The sequence below is a fragment of the Sapajus apella genome, unplaced genomic scaffold, assembly GCF_009761245.1.
Source record: "Sapajus apella isolate SASKATOON/1434 unplaced genomic scaffold, GSC_monkey_1.0 scaffold6, whole genome shotgun sequence".
In the NCBI taxonomy this organism is placed as follows: domain Eukaryota; kingdom Metazoa; phylum Chordata; class Mammalia; order Primates; family Cebidae; genus Sapajus; species Sapajus apella.
Window position 1 is genome coordinate 44253120 of NW_022436946.1, and position 25260 is coordinate 44278379.

Genomic DNA, 25260 nt, shown 5'->3' on the forward strand with positions numbered 1-25260 from the left:
GTTGTGCGCAGTCATCACCAGCTGAGCCGCCTTGTTCTCCCCCAAGGTAGCAACAGTGTTAACCCCTGCTCCAAGGACAGGTGGTCTCCAGTGGGGGCCTCCCCTTTGACGGCAGCTTTCTTCTCAGCCCGGAACAGCAGCCATCGCTTCTTCTTTTGCTCTGCCTCTGGTCTGTACTTGTGGGCCAGCCTAGGCAGCTGAGTGTTACTTTGCTGCCCAAGGCCTGGACCAACTGGTTCCTCAACGAAGGTACTTTCAGCCATGTTTAGAGGACAGCTCTTTGTCACTGCAACTGGATGCAGCAGGGCCGCTTGACAAAGCTGGTGAGCATCTCTTGGGGCCAGAGGTCCTGCAAGTGCCAGCATTCTTGGGCCTTTCTTGGGGAATTCATCACCTTGGCCACCTGCTTCTTCACAACAACAGGGGCTAGGGCCACCTTCTCCAGCTGCCCAAGATGCCAAAACAGTCTTAACATTTGAAGGAGAAGAAAATGAAATTAAGGAAAGAAGCATAGTGTGTAACTTTGGTCAGCCTTTGGCTGGCTCACTAATGCTTAGTACTAACCGTTGTTTTCAATCACTGTCATAATGTTTGGTTTTATTTACTGTGTCTCTCATGAAGGCTTCAGATTGATATGCTCTAAGATAGTCTCACTCATAAGATCTTACGGGTCCTTCCAAAGACCATCTGTTTGTTCATCATGGATTCTTTGGTGGTGCTTGTAGTCTGTTAAGGTGAAAGGGGGTGCCAGGTCCAGGCTCCTGGTTGAACTGGATCTATCATATAACCCATTTACCCTGCTGTTGACAAGAAGAAGGAAGACAGGGCCCTGTCTGCCTCACATGATGAGCCATTAGCCCTGGATGACAGATATGTTTTCTATTGCTCAAGTGGGCGTCTGTTAGATCCCATGTGAGCACTTTGTTTTCCTGTCCATTGAGGGTCCCATAAAAGCTCTGGCATCCCACTACAAATAGGTGTGCACAGTGGACACTCAGAAAGAATGGAGGTAGCCTATCAGCTCTCTCATTGGTTACAGTATGGGAAAAAGGAAAGGAAGTAATTTTGTTTTTTAACTTAAACCTGAGTACTGTGGTTGCAATAAACTACCAGGTAAAGAAACGACACATACAGTTAAGCTGTGACAACTGTCTACTTATCAGGCACTCATGGCTCTTATATATATGTATAAATGACATTTTATATGTTACTAATAATAGTTTAAGATTCTAATATTCCTACCGCAACTCCACTGTAGCCGATGAGAGGAGTCAGGGAGACTAATTGGTCATGGTGCTAGTGAAGTACAGAGCTCTGAGTGCGTTTGCCTGTATAAATGGCAGAGAAGACGCTTGTGAAACCAAATGACCAAATGGGTGCCTGGGTGTGAGGGACCTTGGCACAAGATGATCCTGAGGGTTGACAGTAGGGTGGCTGAGAAGAGTGTTGCTGCTAGCCCACGTAAGAGGCCCGTGGCGGAGCCAGGTGCACAGGTGTGTCTGGGCATGTTGATTTGGAGATGTGGACAGGTCATCCACCACGTGAGATCATGAACCCCCATACCCTAGGCAACTTGATGGGCTTCTTAACCAGCCCCTCACGGGTGACTTCCAGGAAACACATGGCTGGCTATGGGCCTGCAGATGTGGATGTGGAGGTCCTTTACATAGAGCAGATTGTTGGAGCTCTCTGAGATGGCAAAGAGGGAATCTGAAAAGAGAAAAGAGACAGCCAAGTATAGAAAATTGCAAAACAGGAGGAAGAGGAGCCAATAATGGATCAATTAGGAATCTTGACAGAGATTTAGAGAAATGAAAAAGAGCCAGAGAAATACTCCACCCAGGAAGACATAGAAGCAGCTGCCATATAGAGATTGAAAGGGATGAGGCCTGGACGGGAACCAATTCAAACATGTCATTTCTGAACAGTGAGGGAAAGAGAAAGAACAGAGTCTCTAATAAATGGTGTATAACAGCTGGCCATTTGGGGGAAAGTAGTTAGATCCTAGGCCATGTATAAAAATAAAATATAAATGTAAAAAACCAAGATGAACATATAGACAAATATTTTTATAACTTGGGGTAGAGAATGGTTTATAAGATAGGAAGCTGAAAGGGAAAAATAGATATTTGGGTACATAAATATTAACACCTTCTTGCTCCTCAAGACACCACAAAGAAAGTTAAAAAAAATAAAAATGTGGTATACTGGGACAAAATATAAACAAAGCATGATAGAAAAAAGGTGACTACCCTTTAATGTAAGATAAATTTCTGTAATCAGAAAGGAGAATTAACAGAATGAAAGAACAGGCATACTTTGTTCTCCAAGGACAAAATATAAAATGGCTCTGAAAATCTTTGCTAATTAAAAAAATACAATAAGGAAATGACAGTGTTTGCCTATTAGACTAGTAAAAATTAAAATCTATTTTAACATCCATTGCTGATGAGACATGGACACTTAGGCAAACATTGTCATTGGGCGCTTAAGTTATTAAGTCTTTTTTGGACGATATTTCGTTCGAATTTATTGAATTTTTTGGTGCACATATACTTCAATCTAGTAGTCCATGTCCAAGAATGTATCCTACAGATTTATCTAAAAGGGATTTATTCCATCATTACCAATCACAGAACATAAAGAATAGCCTAAATATCAGTGAGAAAATGGTTAAATGTGTGTGCATCCATAGAATGAAATATTAGGCAGCCATTTTTTAAAATGAGATAAATCTGAGTGTTTTACCCTGAAAAGAATTCCATGATAAATTGCTAAGTGAAGAGGAGGGAGAGTGAATCATAGCCCAATATCAGCCCAGTTCCATTTATCACTATGTAATAATAACCTATGTATATTTGAACATGTAAATAGGTATGTCTCTGTGTGCTCATGAAAATATTGGAAAGGATATACACCACTAGGGTAGAGGCAGGGATGGAGGGGCTACGAGAAAGACAAATGTTCATTGATTACCTTTGAAAGAGCATGATGGGGATAGGAATCAATGGGGTGGGAAAGTGGTAAGCTGTGAGTATGGGGTGCTCAGGATTAATCTATTAGAAAGATGGAAATGTAGCTTAAGAGGCAGACAGGGTGATACATAAGGTTTTGTTGGCTAGGATAAGAGAAATTTGAGTCTATTTGTATGCCAAAGAAAGGGAAAAAATACAAACAAAACAAAAGCTGTCACAGTAGTAGTCGAGGCAGTAAAGGATGGAATCAAGACAGAGCAATCCTCCTTTCTCTGGGGTTGCAGAGGCTGAATGAAGTTAGCAGAAGCTTTACCAAGAACTCCAAGCAGATGGACCCTATGAGGGATAGGCAAGGCCAGAGACAGAGTAGGGATGCAAATGGTGGTGTCAGAAATGAAGGAGAATGGAAAACACTGGAAACAGCTACTCTTGAATTAATTTAGGCGGGGAAAGATGGAAGACATTTAGGAAGGAAAAGACCTAAGACGTAAGTTCAGGGCCCAGCTGAGTTCAAGTATGCATTTGTAATGAAGCAAGTTGGCATTTTCTGAGTGTCCAGCAGCCCAGGGGAGGAGAAGGAATCCAATGGGTCAGAGTTGGAATTAAAGGAGTTCCAAACTTAGTGACATTTAAAGAGCTGCCCAGGGCTCCCAAGCTGGGCAAGGAAAGCCCAAGGGAAGCTGACAGCCAGAGAGAATATAAAGAACTGAATGTCTTCATAAGAGTTGTTTTAAAAAATAAAAGCAGATACCTCAGGGGTAAGGAAATGACAGAAGTGGCAACAGGGCAAGTTGGAACCACAGTGGGGGTTGTCCTAGTTCCTTGCAGAAGTTCATAACCAAGGTAATGGGTGAGTGTTGTGCTTTTGGTTTGTCTCAGTAGACTCTTGAATCCCATGAGGGCAAGGATCACACAGCCCGCCTTCTTTACATCTCCAGGGCAGAGTACGGTCCCTGGCACATAATAGACACACAGCAAACACTGGAGGGAACCAAGGGCTAGGGTAGGGTGGAAACTAACGTCTTGCTGTTGAGGCATTCAGGTACCTGTAATGTGAGGATGCTGGACAGGCTTTACTGTTAAAGTCACTGAGGGAAATCAGAGGAGACCTGAGGAAAGAAGTATAGAGACTTGCATTAAAATGATCAAAAATTATGAGAAAATATCTGGTTAAGTTGATATTAATTGGTAGGGAAAGAGGAAGTGACAAAGCAGATGGTCTGACCAGTGTTTTGAGCCCAGATCCACCTGCCATGGAATATATAGGCTATGTGTTAAATCTGCACATTTTGGGGCTCTGCCCTAGACCTGTGGAATCCAAAACTCTGGGGATAAAGCCTGGGAAACTGTATTTTTAACAGTTTCTTCACAGATACATAGGCCCAGTCAATAAGGCTCAAAAACCACTGGGGTAGACTCTGATGTGGAGCTTCTTGGCCAGGTGTGGGAAGCAAATGGAAGCAAGGAGTTTATTAGCTTCTTCTCCTGACCCAGCAAATTCAGGGCAATGAGAAAGGAGACACTCCCAAAGCCTCTTAAAGTTTTGAAAGAAGGGGCTTCTTTGTACCCATTAAAATACAAAGCTGGGGGGCGGGCAGGGAGTGGCTTCAGGGGGAAACCAGTTTTGGTTAAATCAAAGAAGTAGAAAGTACATGATGGAAAATGCCTAGGGTCTTTTGAAGGGCTGTTTCTAAAATGTCTGTATGGATTCCTTCCATAGTTATCAAAAGACTCAGAAATTATTTGCCCTTTTCTTGAAGAGGCAGGTTTAGGTTTACTATCAATTACCATTCCATAAATGGAAATGTCAGAAAATACTACTGTGTACATGCATGTGTCCACAGAGGAATTTGATAGTTATTCATGTGTATATTACATGTACAGGCATACCTTGTATAACTGAACTTCACAAATAATTGCCTTTTTTTTTTTTTTTTTTTTTTTTTTACAAATTGAAGATTTGTGGCAATCTTGAATCAAGCAAGTCTGTCAGTGCCATTTTTCCAACAATACATGCTTATTTGTGTCTCTGTGTCACATTTTGGTAACTCTCAAAATACTTCAAACCATTATTACTATATTTGTTATGGAGATCCCTCATCAGTGATCTTTGATGTGACTATTGTAATTGTTTTGTGGTGCCATGAACCACACCCATATAAGACTGTGAACTTAATTGATAAATGTTATATGTGTCCTGATCACTCTGCTGACCAATTCATGTCTCAGTCCCTCTCCTTGGGCCTCAATTAGGGCAGTGAACAACCCTCTAGTGGCTTCTAAACGTTCAGGTGAAAGGAGGACTCTCACATCTTACTTGAAGTCAAAGCCAGAAAGGGCTAAGCTCAGTGAAGAAGGAATGTGCAAGAGGCTTGGCTAGCTTTTGGTCTGTCTCAGGACGAGTTAGTCAAGTTGTGAATGAAAAGGAAAAGAACTTGAAAAAATTGAAAATGCTACTTCAGTGAAGACATGAATGATAAGAAAGCAAAACTGCCTTATATCTGATACGGTGATAGTTTGAGTGGTCTGGTTAGAAGGTCACACCAGCTACAACATTCGCCAAAGCCAAATCCATAGAAAGCCCTAACTCTTTTCAATTCTGTGAAGACCAAGAGAGGTGTGGAAGCTGCAGAAGAAAAGTGTGAAGCTAACAGAGGATGGCTCAGAAGGTTTCAGGAAAGAAGCCGTCTGCATAAAATAGAAGTGCAAGGTGCAGCAAGAAGTGCTGATGTAGAAGCTGCAGCAAGTTCTCAAGAAGATCTAGCTAAGGTCACTGTTGAAGGTGGCTACACTAAACAGATTTTCAATGTAGACAGCACAGCCTTCTATTTGAAGAGGATGCCATCTAGGACTTTCATAGTTAGAGAGAAGTCGGTGCCTGGCTTCAAAGCTTCAAAGACAGACTGACTTTCTTCTTAAGGGCTAAGCCAGTGCTCATTTACCATTCTGAAAATCCCAGGGCCCTTAAGAATTGTGGTAAATCTACTCTGTGCTCTAGAAATGGAACACAAAGCTGGATGACAGCACATCTATTCACACCATGGTTTACTCAAGATTTTAGGCCCACTGTTGAGACCTACTTCTCAGAAAAAAGATTTTCTTTCAAAATATCACTGCTCATTGACAGCACATCTAGTCTCCCGAGAGCTCTGATGGAGCAATACAAGGAGGTGAATGTTGTTTTCATGCCTGCTAACACAATATCCGTTCTGCAGCCTGTGGATCAACCAGTAATTCTGGCTTTCAAGTCTTACTATTTGAGAAATAATACATTTTGTAAGGCTATAGTTACCATACATTCCTCTGATGACAGCCAAGTAAATTGAAAACCTTCTGGAAAGGATTCACCATTCTAGATACCGTGAAGAACATTCATGATTCAGGAGAGGAGGTCAGAATATCCGCATTAACAAGAATTTGAAAGAAGTGATTGTAATGCTTCATGGATGACTCTGAAGGGTTCAAGACCTCAATGGAGGAAGTCACTGCATATGTGGTGGAAATAGCAAGAGAACAAGAATTAGAAGTGGAGCTTGCGTATGTGATTGAACTGCTGAAATCTCGTGATAAAACTTGAATGGATGAGGAGTTGTTTTTTAGGGATGAGCAAATAAAGTGGTTTCTTGAGATGGAATCTGCTCCTGATGAAGAGGCGGTGAACATCGTTAAAATGACAATAGAGGTTTTAGTATGTTCCATAAACTTAATTGATAAAACACTGGCAGGGTTTGAAGGGATTGACTCCAGTTTTGAAAGAAGCTCTGCTGTGGGTAAAATGCTGTCAGTGAATTAGTCAGGGTTCTCTTAGAGGGATGGAACTAATAGGAGAGAGAGATATATATGGAAATTTATTAAACATTAACTTACATGATCACAAGGTCACAGTAGGCTGTCTGCAAGCTGGGGAGCAAGGAGAGCCAATCCAAGTCCCAAAACTAAAGAATTTGGAGTCTGATGTTCGAGGGCAGGAAGCATCCAGCACAACAGAAAGATGTAGGCTGGGAGGCTAGGCCTGTCTCTCCTTTTCCCATTTTTCTGCCTACTTTATATACCTGGAAGCTAATTAGATTGTGCCCACCAGGTTAAGGGTGGATTTTGCCTTCCCAGCCCGCTGACTCAAATGCTAATCTCTTTTGGCTGCACCCACACAGACACACCCAGGATTAATACTTTGTATCCCTCAGTCCAATCAAGTTGACACTCAGTATTAACCATCATAGACAGCATTCCATTGCTACAGAGAAATGCTTCACTGCTATTTCTTCAATCACAGAGGCAGTAAGAAAAAAAAGAAAAAAAGAGAAATCCTTCATGAAAGGAAAAGTCCATCAGTGTGGCATACTTCACTGTTGTCCTCATTTAAGAAAATGCCACAGCCACTCCAGCCTTCAGCAGCCATCACCTTGATCGATCAGTAGCTATTCACACTAAGGCAAGGCCCTCCACAAGCAAAAAGATTATGAATTGCAGAAGTCTTAGATAACCATTAGCGTTTTCTAGCCGTAAAGCCTTTTTTAAGGCATACACACTTTTTAGACAATGCTATTGCACACTTAATAGACTACCATATAGTGTAATCATAACTTTTATATGCATTAGGAATCCAAAAAATTTGTATGACTTGCTTTATTGTGGTTGTCTGGAACCAAAAATTCAGTGTATTTCCGAGGTATGCCTGTATGCTTATTTCAAGACTAAAATAGCCTTCCTGTAAGGAGTTTTCTTCCCCACAGTAAAGTCATCTTTGCAGTGTCCTTTCATTTTGGACCAAATTCAACATATTGTTTTTAACATTAGAACCACATCAACTTAAAGCTTAGATATATTTCTGCAACCACGGGGATAATGGAAACTTCATGCTTTCAGTGGTATTCTCAAAGGATGATTTTGCCCTGGAGTCAGATAAGAGAGCTAATTGCAGGCTGGCTTGCAGGCACTGGAAATCTTACAGATGGTAGCAAGAAAAGTGATATGGGAGGAGGAAGTTGAAGTGTCATGAAGCATCAAGAGATAGAGCACTGTGGGAACAGATGGAGGGTCTGAGAGTCTGTTAGCTGGGATGAGGAGTGCAGCAGCCCAGCTGGCTGAGTGGAGATTAGGGTGCATGCGGAGGGGTCAGCCTGGGGAGAATTGAGCTGGACTGGGATTTGAAACTAGGGGAGAAGCTGGGATGGAGGGAAGAAGGTGAGTTTTTAAACAGATGATTTGTGAAGGTAGCATCACGTGAGACGGTTTGCCCATTTGCTCATTGATGCTGTTGCCTCTGTGGGTATAATGCTCTGAATTCTAAGTCTTGAGTTTTAGCTCACTAATCCCAGCCAGTCCCTTGGAATTTGTTCCTCTTACTCCGTGTTTACTTGTACCTACCCAGCTGCTAACTGGCACTAAATAACTTTAAATAAAACTGTATCCCCTCTGATAATTTTGAACTCTGAAGAGTATTCTCCATGATTCCTCAGATGCCAAACTTAAGTGTATCTCAGTATTTCTCTGCAGAGTCCAAAAAAAATGCTTTTTTATGTTACTGTTGCTTGGCAGGTTTCAAAAAACTACCAGACTTGCAGGTGTTTATCATGGTCCCATAACTCCTATCTCTAAATCTGCATACCTGCCCACTCTCCCTCCGCTCCCCCCCATGGTTATTTCCATGGACTTTGTGGCAGCTTTCTGCAGCAGAACTGCTGCCTTAAAAAGCTATGGATAAAATATGGCTCCAGGTCACATGAAGTGTAAAGGCTTATACCTATGACTAGAACACAAGGTCAACAAGATGATTCCAAACTGGGGTACTTTTTAGGAGTTGTTTGGGGTAAAAACATGTTTACCCAAAGAGAAAGCTATTCACAGCTTTCCTTTCAGGAGAAAAAAGCATTATCAGCGTTTTGTGGCTTATAATTTATTCTATGACTTGTCAGTTGACTAGCTTTTAATGTTCCTCTCCTTATGCCTCTTTTCAAATCCTTTATCCAAAAGGCTATGAAGATGTTGACTTTGAACTTGCCTGAGGTACCCCAGATTCAGGAAGACTTCAGGAACCTTAGTTATCAATAGTGGAGAGAAGGGTCGTTGCTTACTGGGAATAATAGGATTTCCATGTTTTCCCTCATCAGCTTTCTGAGCTAGTAAGTTTTGTTGTTGCTAACATTTAGTTAGTAGCTCAGCATAGGAAAATGATGTGTTGAGCATCTTAACATTCTGAGAGGAAGTTGAATATAAAATTTGTTTTCTGGAGTATAAGTCTTGCTAGATTAAGTTGCTTGGCAGGATGGCAAATCTGCCTCTGTCAATGCTGAGAGGGGTGAGAAGGAGCAGAGAGTGGAAAGCCTGTTCTCTGTGTGCCTCGGGAAGGCCCGGAGAGGTGGGCACGATGGCCACATGTGGGGATGCAGAATTGAGGCTGGGAGAGGATAAACGACTTGCGAAGGGCACCAGCAAGTAGTGGTGGAATAACAATTAAATGCAGGTCTCCGTTTTCAGAGGCAGGCTCTTTAAACTGCTCTGCATTCTCTCCATAAAAACTGAAAGATGCTTCACCAAATAGCCCTTTAGAGGCAATAGGTTTTAATCGTGCCACTGTACATCATAAAGAGAGAATTTATTGTTTTTCCCATTTAAAAGCATGCAGTATTTACTAAGTAATGCTAAATCTTATATTCTGTCTTCTTATGTTCTAGATTTTCTACCCCAGCAAGGATGGTACAAAGATTCCAATGTTCATTGTGCATAAAAAAGACATAAAATTGGATGGTTCTCATCCTGCTTTCTTATATGGCTATGGTGGCTTCAACATATCCATCACACCCAACTACAGGTGAGCTCGGAACGCACTCACAGTGCCAGTGTTTGATCTTTTCCATAGAGTGGAAACAAACCAGTGCTCTACTAATCATCTTTCTGAAATACATTACTGCCCGGGTGTGGTGGTTCACACCTGTAATCCCAGCACTTTGGGAGGCTGAGGCGGGTGGATCACCTGAGGTCAGGGGTTCAAGACCAGCCTGGCCAATGTGGTAAAACCCCATATCTACTAAAAATACAAAAAAAAAATTAGCTGGGTGTGGTGGCGGGTGCCTGTAATCCCAGCTACTCAGGAGGCTGAGGCAGGAGAATCACTTGAACCCAGGAGGTGGAGGTTACAGTGAGCCGAGATCACCCCACTGCACTCTGGCCTGGGCAACAAGAGCAAAACTCTGTCTCGAATAAAATAAAATACAGTACTACAAAATTCTTTTTTTCCATAGATGGGCAGGATTCTGTGTTAACTATTGAAATTTTGACCAGGAATTGAAGGATCATTTACAAGCTAATCTTGGGGGAAAAAAAAAAAATTTCATTCAGGGTAATAGGTTGTTTCAGAACTAGGTGGGGAGGCTATGACTGCATGACTCCAGAAGATTAGCATGAGTCGAGGTCTTAAAGGAAGCTCCTTTCTTCAATGTTTGCCATTTGCTCCACTGCGCGGTACCTTCAGTATTCTCTTCAGAGGGAATGATTTCTTAGCTGATATTTTTCACCAGCAAAGTCTTAAAATAGACTGTCTTAACGTTCAGCCATAAATATGTTTTCTGTATACTCTGTTACATCATCTATTTCAGACTGTTCTATGCTCACTGTTTCTATGATTATTTCCCAGATAACTACTTTCAGGGAGAAAATTCTACATTCATATGTTTGCTGCTGTTGGTATAAATATCTTCTTTGTTATTTGCAAACTTTATTTCAGTATCCCATTGCTAATATAAAGTGGAATTTGCTTTGAGCACTTGTAATAAAAACAAGGAGTTTCCTACCAGCAAGACTAGCTTTGAGCCATCTTCCAAATAGAACCCCTTATGAAATCTGATTCACAGATTCCTCCAGGATCTTTTCTGTTTGGGAAGAGATTCATAGACTGGTGACTACCAGGACATAAATTCAGAATAGATGTAACCATCTGTCCTGAAGTTGAATACAAGAACACTGTTCCTTTGTTTTGAGCACTCAGTATCTGTAGAAGCTCTTTTAGGTTTAATGAAGTATGAAACACGATGCCTGCCCTCAAGTAATTTATAATGAAAATGTGGATCTCGAGTATCTGGCTAAGGAGTTTGCATTTACTTTTTTGTTAGCAAGGAGCTGATGGGAGGCTTTTGTGTAAAATCATGATATAGAACAGTATTTTCAAAAGATATGTGGCATCATCATATGAGTAAATGAAGGGAAACTAGTTAGAAAAGTGTCGTAACGGTTGCTGTTCATTCATCCTGTATTGACAGCGCCATCTACCAGGCAGCATTCCAGACATGGGAACTTCCCATCTCTTTCCAAAGTTTCACAGACAATGAGATTTATTATGGTTGTAATAACAAATATGTAATATTAACACATCGATATCTATGGGTTAATATTACATGCCGTATATATTCCCTGAGATGATTATTCTAGGAATGCAAGCCTCCTTGCCCCTTGTAAAAATAAAAAAGCAAGACAATAAACGTTGGTTTATTGTATTAACCTAATCCTTATATGACTCAAAGTGTTAAAATACAGGCTTCAGTTTTAGCTCACAGGGATGCTCGGGTGTGGGGCAGTGAACATGTGCTTTCTCAGTGAATAATGAGTCACCTTGAGCCCCATTTCCCTGGTCCCAGCAGGTGGGCTAGGATCAAGACAACACCGATTCCTGAGTGGATCTACTGTACCTAAAACAAGCACTTGTCTTTGTTCATTTGGGCAGCAAGCATTTATTAAGCCTGCCCTTTTGGGATTCAAGAGATAAGTCCCAGGGCCATCTTCATCCCAGCACCCAGTGCCTTTAATAGTAGTCTCAGGAGAGACCATCAGAGATGCAGGAAAATCTTGAAGAGAGGACCAGGTGATTGAACAACAGTTTGGCTAATAAGGTGTGGTTGGATGGTCTGATACATCTACCCTAAGTCTTCCAACCTCTCCTGTTCATCCTCGATATTTAGGAAATTAGCATTCAAGCCATCAAGAGCCTTCAGGTTGCAGAAGCCCGTGATTTCCCCAGTTTCTAAAAGAGTGACACAATTCTCAGAAATAATTCTCAAAGCAAAGTTAATTTTAACTAACAGCAATGTCACTCAGTACTTTTAGGGTCATCGTGGTAAAAGAAGGGGGAAATAAAATCCAGATTTTCCGAAGGACTTAACACTTTCCTAGAGGGTTTGTGCTGCAGTTGCTTCCGTTATCTCTAGAAAATATCCTCCAGCCCTGAGAACTCTATTCCTGATCTCCTTTACCTCTCGCACGCCCTGTGTTGGCTAGTTTAACTGAGAAGTTTCTGTAGAACTGGAAAACATGTTTAAAAATCCGTGTTTTAGAAAAAGCTTTTTTTTATTTTCTAACTTAAACAGTTTGGAGAAAGTTACTCAAAAAATGATAAACAGGACCATTATCAGGTGTTCCTGTGTGAGCCCAGCACCATCCATTCCTGGGCTGGCAGTGTTTTGTTTTTTCTCTGTTTATATTATGAATTGTGTAGTGAAATATTTATCAATTTAGAAAAATAAGACACACCAAATGCCCGTGAAAACATATTAGCTTTGCTCCAGCACGGTGGCTCATGCCTAGAATCCCAGCACTTCGGGAGGCCAAAGCAGGCAGATCACTCGAAGGCAGGAATTCAAGACCAGCCTGGCCAACTTGGCAAAACCCCGTCTCTATTAAAAATACAAAAATTAGCCAGGCGTGGTGGCGCACACCTGTAATCCTAGCTACTTGGGAGGCTGAGGCAGGAGGATCACCTGAACCCAGAAGGTGGAGGTTGCAGTGAGCCATGATCATGTCACTGCGCACCAGCCTGGGTGGCAGAGCCAGACTCTGTCTCAAAAAAAATTAGCTTTGCAATTAGGTATTAATTGGAAGTTACGTATTTTTCACTTAAGCAATGTAAGGAATATCAAACTCCTATTTAGATGGTATTACTCAGTGTTCTTGGGCATATACTTTTTTGAGATGGAGAGGGGTAACATGGTCTTCACTAGGCAGTTCATGAAGGCTAACTGTTTTTACTGTTTCTCAGTGTTTCCAGGCTTATTTTTGTGAGACACATGGGTGGTATCCTGGCAGTGGCCAACATCAGAGGTGGCGGTGAATATGGAGAGACGTGGCATAAAGGTGAGGTGTTCTGTCTACAGAAACACAAGTCTGACATAGTCAAAGCAAAGGTTGTGCTGATCCTTCCTGTTTGAATGAGCTGAGGGGGTTAGGAGCAGGAAAGCCTTTTGGCTAGAAGAATGAAAACCAAGGATATTACCGAACACATTTAGGCACCACTCCCCCCATAAAAGCAACTCACTCTTTTCGCGTTTTATTTTCCTTTGTTATAATAAATAGATGACGTACATATTTTTCAGAAGCATTTCCTTTTATTTGGGGGTTTAACAACTCATAGGTTGTGCTTTTAATTATCATTGTCAGAAGTGAATCTTGGAGAGCTTTTTGGTATTTATTCTGTCTCCTATTAGCCTTGTTTTTACAGTTTAGTATTAGGTGACTGTCTTGAAACAGAAGTCAAGGCGGGTCATTTTCTCTGAAGTGAAAGGAGCAGTATTCTCCTGCCGGTTTTCTCAGATCTTCCCGGCATTGCTGAGAAATCGCATCCTCCTAGCGTGGCTGCTGTGACTCTATCATGCATTAGTTTTAGACACAAAAACGCAGTCATTTTTTTTTTTTTTTTTCTGGTTTATTCCATCTCCATTCTCTGGCCTCCTGAAGCATATTATCAATACAAAATTCTAGCTAATTCACTAATACCCAACTTTATACACCAGATGGTCACAGTTTTTTTGAATGATCATCTGCATCTTTTCCATTTCTTTCTATGTGGAGCACCCCGTCACCCAGGCTTTTGTGTATCTGAAATTGAATTCATAGACTAACCAAGATCGGGGTCCACGCATAGGACTATGATGCATGACCTAAATACAACTTAAACAGGAAATCAGGTGAATCAAGGGGTTCAGAATTAGCACACACATTTGGGATGTAAATCAAACATATGGTATACAGAAATTTTATTCTCTTATTACTTAATATCTGTTTCACACTATGATTTTAGTGTAAACTATAATATCAACTCAAAATTATGCAATGAATTCTATGCAGTTTCAAAGACAGTCACAGTCAGTAGTTTCTGGGGATGATACCTGGTAACGGTGGACCAGATGGCTGGCCACGAGCACTCACTGTCACTAAGATGCCCTTGAGGAGGCTGGTGTCAGCCCCTGGGGTGCATGCTGGATGCCCAGGGGTCAGACCTAGATAGGCCTGACCATTCAAAGCAGTCTGAAAAAGTTCTTCACGTGCCTTGGTTGTGTGTCTCTGGGGCAGGGGGGATGTGGGAAAGCACCTCCACCAGCTCTGTGCTTCCCCCAGTCTTGTCATCAGCCATTGTTTATAGTAAGTTCTGCCAGGACGCTGGGGTTGGTCAGCAGCTCCAGGTAGAGTCTCCTCAGCATCAGAGACCACCCTTCAGATCTGTACCTCTCTTCTGTTTCCTATGCCATCCCAAACCTGAGGCTTGAGGCCCTGAGTTTTTTGGGTTTTTTTCCCATCAAATGAAATCAGCAAACATAAGGGTAAACCTGTAAAAAGACTTCCATAAGCACCTGTTAGGTACCATATGCAGGAAAGGCCTAGGTCTGACCTCTGGGCATCCAGCATGCACCCCAGGGGCTGACACCAGCTTCCTCAAGGGCACCTTAGTGACAGTGAGTGCTTGTGGCTAGCCATCTGGTCCACTGTTGCCAGGTATCAACCCCAGAAACTATCAACTGTGACTGTCTTTGAAACTGCATAGAATTCATTGCATAATTTTGAGTTAATATTAGTGTTTACATATCACACTGTGAAACTGATATTAAAAGATCGTGATAAGATGATAAATTTTCTGCATGCTATGTTTGATTTACATCCCAAGTGTGTGTACTCATCACCTGATTTCCTATTTAAGTTGTATGTAGTTGATTCCCCATACCCCCTACACATGGACCCCTGATTCTGGGACTGTCTCCTGAAAGAATTGGATTCGTCTCCAGAAAATCCCTCTGATCATGAGGTGCCCACCATGCTCTGATAAGGAAGAGGACCCTAGCTCCTGGTCTGTTCTCTCATTCTTTTAATTACAACCAAGTTATTTTCCAGTCCTGGGATTAGGGAGGTTCGAGCTTGACCAAGGCTAACAGTAGACTATGTTTAGACTGATTGATAAACTTCTTCAAAATTTAGGCCATGATGCAAGGACAAGAAATAGACCTTTTCCAGTTACAGCCTAGGATACAAAACATTGGTAAATCTGAATTCCATTCTGTTAATTGACTTTAAAATTTAATGCTTTTTAAAATTTAGTCATATCCCCAAAATACTGTTATTCCTAGAAACTAAGTAATCCTAGCTGTTCTAAATTAACTGGTAATTTCTTAACATTTGTTTTGATATGAAAAACATTTCAGTAGCACTCCTTTATCTTTAATTAAATTTCAGCCGAAGTGGTTAATCTCAAATATCTAATTAGATCTGTGTCTGTTCTTTGTTCATTTCAAAGGCAGTTATTTCAGACATCTGTTCCTTTGAGCACATGTGTTTGACTTTTGGCCTTTACTTATAGATATTTCACAGCCCTGAAATGTTTCTCCAAGTAATTTGTTTGGTTTAATATGCTGGAATGATTTGCAGATGATAAAGTCCAGATTCTCTGGGGAAATGTTTAAGGTCTTTTAATCTGGAATTGAGAAACCATTATGTGGTGGTCTGCTGCGGCACTACCTCACCACCCAATTCCTGCTGATTCTTTAAATTAATAACCTTGGGCAAGACTGGAGAATTTCTTTCTCCCCATCCCCGACCATGTCCGACTCCTGCAGAGGTGGGGTGGGAAGTGTGCCTCTGCAGAGCACTTCCACCTCCATCTTCGCAGGGAGGGGAGGCACAAGCACCCCCACAGCCAGCTCTGGCGTGGGTGCTGGGTGGAACCCACAGGGCTGAGCACTGCTGCAGGTCTCGCTTTATATTTTTAAGTTCAGTGTCCCAGAATACAGGTTCCTTGTGAGGACATGCTTCTATCCTTTCATCATCATGCTTCTCTCATAACCAGCCATCTGTTCCCTTTGGGGCATTTCCTGTTTAAGTTCTAGAGGCTTTTAGAAAAATACAGATCCACCATATGGATTAGCATTGTGGTATTGATGATCTGTTTCCACAGTGCATAACAGAACTTAAATTGAGGCATTTTTTTAATGCAGCGTTAACCCATTGTTTTTAAGTTAATCAGTAGTTGAAACTGTGCCCTATCATCACTGGGATTCCCTTTAAATTTATTTTTATGTTTGGTTTTATTAATTAACTATCTTCCACTTTGGCACATTGTAGGTGGTATCTTGGCCAACAAACAAAACTGCTTTGATGACTTTCAGTGTGCTGCTGAGTATCTGATCAAGGAAGGTTACACATCTCCCAAGAGACTGACTATTAATGGGGGTTCAAATGGAGGCCTCTTAGTGGGTAAGTAGTGGATTTTATTCATTGTACTTACTAGTTAGCCCTCTTGGGGTTTTCAGATACACCATCTGTAGGCAGCTCTTGATTCACTTTGTGGATAGGACCACAAAGTGGTATAAGGAGAGCAAAACCTGTTTCTACTATTTGTATTTGGGCATCTGATAAATGACATACAAAGAGACCCTATTATGCATTGGGCAGGTCCTGAGATCTTGGACAAGTCCCTTAATCCCCCTCATCACTGTGAAAGCAACTGGGGATGGGAGCGGGGGATACAGTGTTTCCAGAAGTTGTCAAGCTTTTCAGGATTCACTTTGGGGAGTAAAGCTGTATTACTGATGAGAATTCCCACCCCTCTGACAGATATCAGAGGGGGTGGGGAGCTTTGGGGCTCTTGGGCAGGTGATTTCTGATGGCTTCCTCCTGTGCTCTGAGGATAAATAATGCAACCAGGGTTCTGGAAGCATGTAAGTATTGCCTTGCTTTGTTTATGTAGATGTTTAATGATAGACTGCCTCCCTTTTCTACCTTGGGTTTTTAGCTACTTGTGCAAATCAGCGACCTGACCTCTTTGGTTGTGTTATTGCCCAAGTTGGAGTAATGGACATGCTGAAGTTTCATAAATATACCATTGGCCATGCTTGGACCACTGATTATGGGTGCTCGGACAGCAAACAACACTTTGAATGGCTTGTCAAGTAAGGCTCTTTTGACATATATATGTTGTTAGTGATCTGATTGAAACTCAACAGTCACACAGCAGGATTAGTGCTTGAGCTTTGTCATCTTCAGTGTCTTGCATATAATTTACCGAGAAGTAGGAGAAGAGATGGGAATACCTACTTGTCTTTCTTGTTTTAATCTAGTCTTTAACAGAAGCAGCAAACTACAAAAATATGGTAGGCAGAATTCTAAAGATGGCATCCCAAACACTTATCTAGGTACTACTTGCTGTGAGGGGGGCAGGATATTAATCTGCTGCTGTTTGGATTATCTAGGGGGTGACAAATCACTTAAACCCTTAAAGGCTGAGCACATTGTCTGGCTGGAGCCAGGGATGCAGCAGAAAGGGAGGTCAGAGAAATTGAAAGCATGTAAAGGATTCAACCTGCCATTGCTGGCTTTGACTATGGAGGAAGGGGTCCTCTAGACCTGAGAGCAACCCCCAAACAACAGCCATCCAAGAAACAGGACCTAAGTCCCACAGCTGTACAAAACTGAATTCTGCCAACATCCTGAGCCTGCAAGTAGTTTTTTTTCAGAGTTTCCCCTTAACAGTCCAATCAGCCAACACCTTCATTTTGACCTTGGGAGACCCAGAGCAGACAACCCAGCTGAGCCAACCCAGACTGCTGACATACAGAACTGTGAGATAAGAAGTCTGTGGTGTTTCAAGCTGCTAAAGTTGTGGTAATTTGTTACTGCAGCAATCAAAAGGTATTATTATGCTTTATATCAATATATGGGATTTTTTTTTTTTTTTTTTGAGACAGCATCTCTCTGTCGCTAGACGCCAGACAGAGTGCAGTGGCACAATCTCAGCTCACTGCAGCCTCCGCCTCCTGGGTTCTAGCAATTCTCCTGCCTCAGCCTCCCGAGTAGCTAGGACTATAGGTGCACGCCACCACACCCAGCTAATGTTTGTATTTTTTTGTAGAGACGGGGTTTCACCATGTTGGCCAGGATGGTCTTGATCTCTTGACCTCGTGATCCGCCCACCTCAGCCTCCCAAAGTGCTGTGATTACAGGTTCCTAGTGATCCGCCCACCACAGCCTCCCAAAGTGTTATGATTACAGGCTTGAGTTACCGCACCTGGCTGGGATTTTCTTTTCTAAATTAAGCAAAGAATATATGCTCCTAAAGTAGCAGATCAAAATAAAAAGTAAGGGAAGGGGGGTTGAGTATGGTGGCCCACACCTGCAGTCCCAGCACTTTGGGAGACGGAGGCAGGCAGATCACCAGCTGAGGAGTTCAAGACCAGCCCTTCATGGGCAACATGGTGAAACCCTGTCTCTACAAAATATTAGCTGGGCATGGTGGCGCTGCCTGTAGTCCCAGCTACTTGGGAGGCCGAGGTGGAACAATGGCTTGAGACTGGGAGGCAGAGGTTGCAGTGAGCCAAGATACACCACTACACTCCAGCCTGAGCAGCAGAGCAAGACCCTGTCTCAAAAAAAAAAAAGGAATATATTCAAGTACAGTTAAACTTATTTTATGCTCAGTATAGCTACATATATTTGAAACTGCAAGTTGCATTATTGAAATCTTATACAATGTCCCTTGTATCCTGAAACCACTATGGTGATTGATAACAATGAGTAAACAGACATTAAAACTTCTTTTTGGCCTTTCATTCTCCATTATGTAAGAGTTTTTAAATTTTATTTTTAATCAGCAGTGTTTAGGAGTGGCTCTCAGACTGGCACAAGAAGCTTGTTCCACCTGTTGTTAGTAAACCACAAATTTTGACCAAAATAACTAAAGTTTTTTTTTTTTTTTTTTTTTACAAGATCTCTCTGCTGCCCAGGCTGGAGGGCAGTGTCACAGTTTGGCTCACTGCAACGTCTGCCTCCTGGGTTCAAACAGTTCTCATGCTTCAGCCCCCAGTAGCTGGGACGACAAGTGCGCTCCACCATGCATGGCCTGGTTTCTAAAATTTGTTCTTTCATTTTGTTTGCTTTTTACAGCTAGCCTCTCCAGTTTGAAATACACTTAAAATGACTGAATTGTTTTAACTGGGTACTTTAAACTACTAAATGCTGTTCTCTAAGGGGAAACAAAGTTCACTGTGAAAGTTAGTACTTTTCAGTGCACACAGGCCTCATCGACACATATTGGTAAAAGTTGGAGAAAACTGGCACCTAGGGAAACAAGTCCTATTTAAACTCATTTGAAAATACTGAGTTAATTGAATATTGAAGGCAAAAGAATATTAGAGACACCTAATACTTTCAAAATTAATTTAAAAACAAAAAAAGTTCTAAATATTTTTCTCTGTGATATTCCTGCTTCAATTTTCAAATCTCGCTCTCCCAGGGCTGCATTGCCTTTCCCCTGTAGCTGGTAAAATGAGTGTGGAACTCAGCCCACACTAGCTAGGAAGCCCCTACAGGGAGCTCCACAAGCCCAGCACCTCCCACCCCCTGGGGTATGCCTCACGGAGGGCCAAAATTATTAAAACGTGTTTCCCCAAAAAGAGGTAGAGTTCCAAGTTTGAATGACTAGGAGATAAAGCCTAATGTATTTATTTTCTCCAGATAATGTATAAATGTTCCATGTGAATCTCCAAGGGGGAGATTATTGTTAACAGGCAGGGTTTTCCAAACTTGTTTCTCCTTAGAACTAACCGCTATTTGGAAGAATGGGGTTGGTCATAAAACACTCTGAAATGAGATCAAAAAACGGATCTCCAACTTACCTGTTGGGAAACTGAAGCCCAGAAACTGAGAATGTTTTGGCCTCAAGTTGGTTAACTGAGCAGAATTTTTACTGTTTTCACTATTTACCCTTCAAAATAAAACTCAACAGTTGATTTTATTCGTTAATATTAAATACTTTGAAGAACATGGCACCCGTATTAGGAAAATGCAAAGAAAAAATATCCAGAGATTTCTCTCACTTCACTGTTATCAGTCACTGTTAAAATCAACATTACTTTTATACTTAGCACCCTTTTTGTTAACTTACCCAGGAAACTTGCCTTGTCCTTCAGAAGGTGCCCCCTCCACTGCTCGAAGGCTGCTGCTTTCTGCTGGACTGAGAGCCAGCAGCCTGTCCAGCTTCCTCAGTTCACAGACAAGAAGCGAGGCCCAGAGAGGACCTGTGCTTTTCCTAAGACTGCAGAACTGAGCCTGGAATAAAGGGGCAGCAAGCTATCATATACTGTGGATTTCAAGTTTCTCAACAAAAGAAAGGCTTAGACTTATAACCACACCCAGTAGTTTAAAAAGACAATTAATTATTACTCCACTACGTAGCAGTAAAAGTCTAGAGATCATGAAACTATTCATCTTAAGGGACAGTAAGCGTGCCTATGATTTGGGCTGTTTCTACAGCGCTGTGACCTTCCTTCTGACAGTCTTTCAAAGTTGGAGCCACATAAATGACACAGCTCTGCAGTGCAGAAGCCCTTGCTGGTCACGGCCTAAATGGCCATGCACACACAGTCTGTGGTAGTCACTCATATACTAGTTAAGTTAGCCTAGTAAACTACATAGGTCCCTGTGCCATACCAGTTCTCCTGGATTGTCCTGCAAAAACCTCTGCGTTGTTCTCCAGCCTCACGAAGGCGTCTTTGCCTTCCAGATACTCTCCATTGCATAACGTGAAGTTACCAGAAGCAGATGACATCCAGTACCCGTCCATGCTGCTCCTCACTGCCGACCATGATGACCGGGTGGTCCCGCTTCACTCCCTGAAGTTCATCGCCACCCTTCAGTACATCGTGGGCCGCAGCAGGAAGCAAAGCAACCCCCTGCTTATCCACGTGGATACCAAGGCGGGCCACGGAGCAGGGAAGCCCACAGCCAAAGTGATAGAGGAAGTCTCAGACATGTTTGCTTTCATAGCACGGTGCCTGAACATCGAATGGATTCCATAAACAGTTTCCCGCTCCCTCCTGACAGCGACAGAAAACCTCAAGGGCTTTCCCACTGTTCAAACCAGGAAACCACTGGGCATAATGCTTCCCCACGGAAACATTGTTCCTGCACTCACAAACTACAGTTGAACAGAACTGCTGTGGGAATTTTATCTTTTATAGGCTTCTTCTTTTTAGCAAGCCCTTGACATTTCTTTTTCCACCCTGTCTAGGCACATGTGGTGTTTTTTTTTTTTTTAAAGGCATGTTTGGATAAATAGCTAAATGGCAACAGACACATTGTGAATATTAGATTGCTGAATTAAGGATCATAGTCGGGCATCCTTCAATATAACACCTCAGTGAAATTTGCTTCTATATCCATAACCCGTATATCTTTAAATAAATGTGAGAAATGTTCTCATGGAGAAGACGTCTTTGCAACAATAATAAATGTTATTTAAGAATGAGAGACTTTACTTCCAGTTTCTTCATGTTGGGGGCAACTCTAGAAGTGTTTTCTGTGAGAATAAAGCATTTCCCCTTTCTGCAACAAGTTACTTTCCAAGCAGTTAAGTCATAGAATATTAGCTTTGAAAGTAAGTTGAGTTCATCCATTCCATCTCTGTTGTTAGAGGTGATGCAGCTGTCCGTCAGAGGTGGCTCACTGTTACAAACACTAACCACTTAGTCTTCGGGTTTGGATGCCTCCTTTCAAAAATCAGTGGACTGGAAAAATTCAGATTCTTCACCTATTTGTCTGTTATTGATTTGTTTACAAAATATTCCTAGAAATCAGAGTTCCTTGGAGCTAAGGATCCTAGGTTCCAAGAGATCACATGAGTAATTATCCAAACAGATACATATATCTAATCTTACCTTAACCATCAGAAATTTCAGCATTTCCCAAGCTGTTTCTCCCCCACAGATCACTCCTAGAAACAGAAATAGTCATACTTAACTGGGGAAAAAAAAAAGGTTTGGTTTGCCCACACCCCACCCCACCCCCAAGATTTTTAAGATATACTAATCCTCAAACTTTGATCCACACAATTTTTTTCAAGGCATATATTTTAACATCTCATGAAACAGTGTTCCTTTGGGTATTAGTTTGGGAAATGCTGATCTAACTTAAAACAGTTTTTCTTTTTCCTTTGTCTTGCTTTATCACATAAGATGAAAATAATTATTTTATACAACATCTTAACCTTATATAAAATGGCTTAAAACAGTACTTCATTATTCCAATAATTTGTATTTTTCCAAATAAGTCCTGTCTTCCAAGTTGTATATGTGTGTGCTTTTAAGAGCTCTCTCTCCCTCTCTCTCTACTTACCAAGTTGTCAAAAATTAGAAATACTATTTTCTATCAAGCATATCACTGCATGCCAAGCATACCAAGACAGCTACGTGGCTTGGTTTTTCTCTTCTGGAATCATGCTTTCCATTACTATTTAAGTACAGGTATTGATCGACTTACCACCTATGCAACGTATGACCATTTGACTTTACGACCACAATCGCTAGCCACCACTGCTCTGCGTCTGGCAGCGCAAACGTTGCCCAGCTGGGCGTACGACAGTGCGGACCAGCTTCCAGCAGCACTACCATCTCTGCATGCACCATTTCAATTGTACATATAGCCTACTCAACTTACAACCAAATCGTGCTAGGACCGGTCCGCGGTCCCGACCGTGGTCGTAAGTCGAGCACTAGCTGTACTGTATATAATACAGCTGTCCTTAAACATACGATTCATCATAACCCCTCTGGAAACAAAGTGTGCCAGTAGCTGGTGTTGCATGCCCAGACTCTCCTTATCACCATCTACTCAGAGATGCTGATAGCTAGCTTTGGTATAACTGCTGACCAACATGACAGGAAAAAAAATAAAACACATTTGCACAGTCCAGCCAAAGGCAGCCTCTTTCCTAGACCACCTGTGTTGTGTGAAGTACAGATAGCTGAGTTGTACCCACTGAGTCCAGAGCATTTTCAAGGTTGCACAGAATCTAATCATACTTTCTGAGGTCTGCTTCACAGCAAAATACAGTGTGTAGTGTCTGAGCTTCACATGTCAATCAGGACTGAGTTCAAATCTCAAATGTCACTTCACAACTGATGATGAGGGGGAATACAGTCATACATTTATAAATGCCTAGCATGATGGGCCTCCAGTTATGAGTTTTCTTTTCCGACCTAATTTTTCTATCTGGATTTTTTTGAGAAAGAGTCTCACTCTGTTGCCCATACTGGAGTGCAGTGGTGCATTCTCATCTCACTGCAACCTCCACCTCCCGGGTTCAAGCACTTCTCCTGCCTCAGCCTCCCCAGTGGCTGGGATTACAAGCACATGCTACCACACCCAGCTAATTTGTATTTTTAGTAGAGATGGGATTTTACCATGTTGGTCAGGCTGGCCTTGAACTCCTGACCTCAGGTGATCCACCCGCCTCAGCCTCCCAAAGTGCTGGGATCACAGGCGTGAGCCACCACCTGCTCTCTTAACTGCTGTTGTCTGAGTGTTTATATCCTCTCCAAAATGTATATGTTGAAATCCGAAATCCCAAAGTGATGGAATTTAGGAGGCAGGGCCTTCAGGAGGTGATGGGTCATGAGGACAGAATCCTCATGAATGGCACCGTTGCTCTTAACTTAGAGCCCAAGGAGAGACCCCCTCATCCCTTCCACCATGTGAGGACACAGGAGATGTCCCCTCTGAGCCTGGAAGCAACACTTACCAGACACCAAATCTGCCAGGGCCTTGATCCTAGATGTCCCAGACTCTAGAACTGTGAGAGAAAAATTTCTGTTCTTGGTAAGCCACCCAGTTTATGGTATTCTCTTATAGCAGCTTAAACAGAGGAAGATACCCACTAGTCTATTAACAAGATAATAACAAAGTATCATTTCAGGAATGAACAAGAAACAGGAACAAGAGCTGTGAAGACACAGTGGGGCAAATGAATGTGTGTGGGAAGGAATGCTATTTGAGTCGAGGTCATGGTGCCTCTTTAATGAAGCAACATTTGAATCAAGACCTGAACAGAATGAGGGACAAACAATGGGCAAAGATTTAGGGTTGCTGGGGGGAGGTGACAGCAGCAATGGGCAGAGCCTGAATCAGGAACCAGCCAGGCCTTTGGAAGAAGGGCAGGAAGCCAGTGTAGGGGCAACAGGGAGCCAGGCGGGGCCTGGAGGATAGGCTGGAGAAGGCAGGCAGCTCAGTCAGGTGAAGTCACTGAGAGGAGAGACCAACAGCCTTGTGGGAAACGCGGCAGGAGAGCCTGGGGGAAAGCGGGGTTATTCAAAGAGCAGGCTCCTTGGCATCTTTAAAGAACCGTGGGTCTGGGGGCAGCAGGAACCCACCATCACAAAAATCACTGACATGTCACAACACGGATGAACCTCAAAGACAGCAAAAGAAGCCAGATACACATAACTGTGTACAGTCTAATTATATTAAGTGAAGTGTCCTGAAAAGGCAATCTAAAGATAGAATGTAGATTAGTGGATACCTGGAGTTGGGGGTGAAGATGGTAATTAACTACTTGGGCATAAATAATCTAACCAGGATAATGAACATGTTCTAACACTTGGTTACAGTAATGGTTGCACAACCTGGTAAATTTACAAAAACTTCACTGAATTGTATACTTGAAACGTATGAATTTGATTGTTTGTAAATCATAATCTTATCAAAATAATCTCCGAGTGAAATAAAGGGAGAAAGGAACAATGACTCTTTCTGGATGAGTGCCATCCAGGAATAGCCACCTGGAGAATTGCAGAGTCAAGTAAGAAAAGCAGGTGACCAGGGGCAGCTGAGATAAAAGCTTGCTTATCAGGCTTAGGCAAAGAGGATGAAGGCTATTTTGAGCAGCCGTCTTTAGGTCAGAGTTCACATCTGGCAGGCAAAACTGTCCCTCTCTCCGTCTACTGAGTTTGACTCCTGTAGGTCAAATGTCAGACCTGCTGACGGGGTATCCTGAGAATATGCCCTGCATCTGCCTTACAGGCTTCACTCTGCTCAGGAGCTCAAGGAGTCCTGCAGCCATGTGACTGCAGCACTGAGAAGCAGGCTGGGAGACGCATAGGCAAGGAGGGTTCGTTCAATGCCAAGTAAGGGACTAAGGAAGCTCTTGTTTACTGCGCCAGAGAAAATGTCTTGGTGGCCATTTGTGGAGGTTATTAATGCCAAATAA

General features: G+C 42.2%; 1 protein-coding gene and 1 long non-coding RNA gene across 3 annotated transcripts in view; one reads left to right on the forward strand and one right to left on the reverse strand.

The window, feature by feature from the left end:
• Positions 1-21525, forward strand: part of PREP (prolyl endopeptidase) — a 128772-nt gene extending 107247 nt beyond the window's left edge. For both annotated transcript variants that reach the window (XM_032275152.1, XM_032275153.1), the window contains 5 exons: positions 9650-9786; positions 13000-13094; positions 16347-16478; positions 17017-17173; positions 20782-21525. In XM_032275152.1, coding sequence (XP_032131043.1) covers positions 9650-9786; positions 13000-13094; positions 16347-16478; positions 17017-17173; positions 20782-21076 — 816 coding nt within the window. In that variant the 3' untranslated portion in view covers positions 21077-21525. The remainder of the gene's footprint in view (positions 1-9649; positions 9787-12999; positions 13095-16346; positions 16479-17016; positions 17174-20781) is intronic.
• Positions 1078-22532, reverse strand: LOC116549531. Its single transcript, XR_004267925.1, has 2 exons — positions 21935-22532; positions 1078-4084 (listed from the first exon to the last, which is right to left on the reverse strand). It is a non-coding gene; the product is annotated as an uncharacterized LOC116549531 (long non-coding RNA).
• Between the last annotated feature and the right edge of the window lie 2728 nt (positions 22533-25260).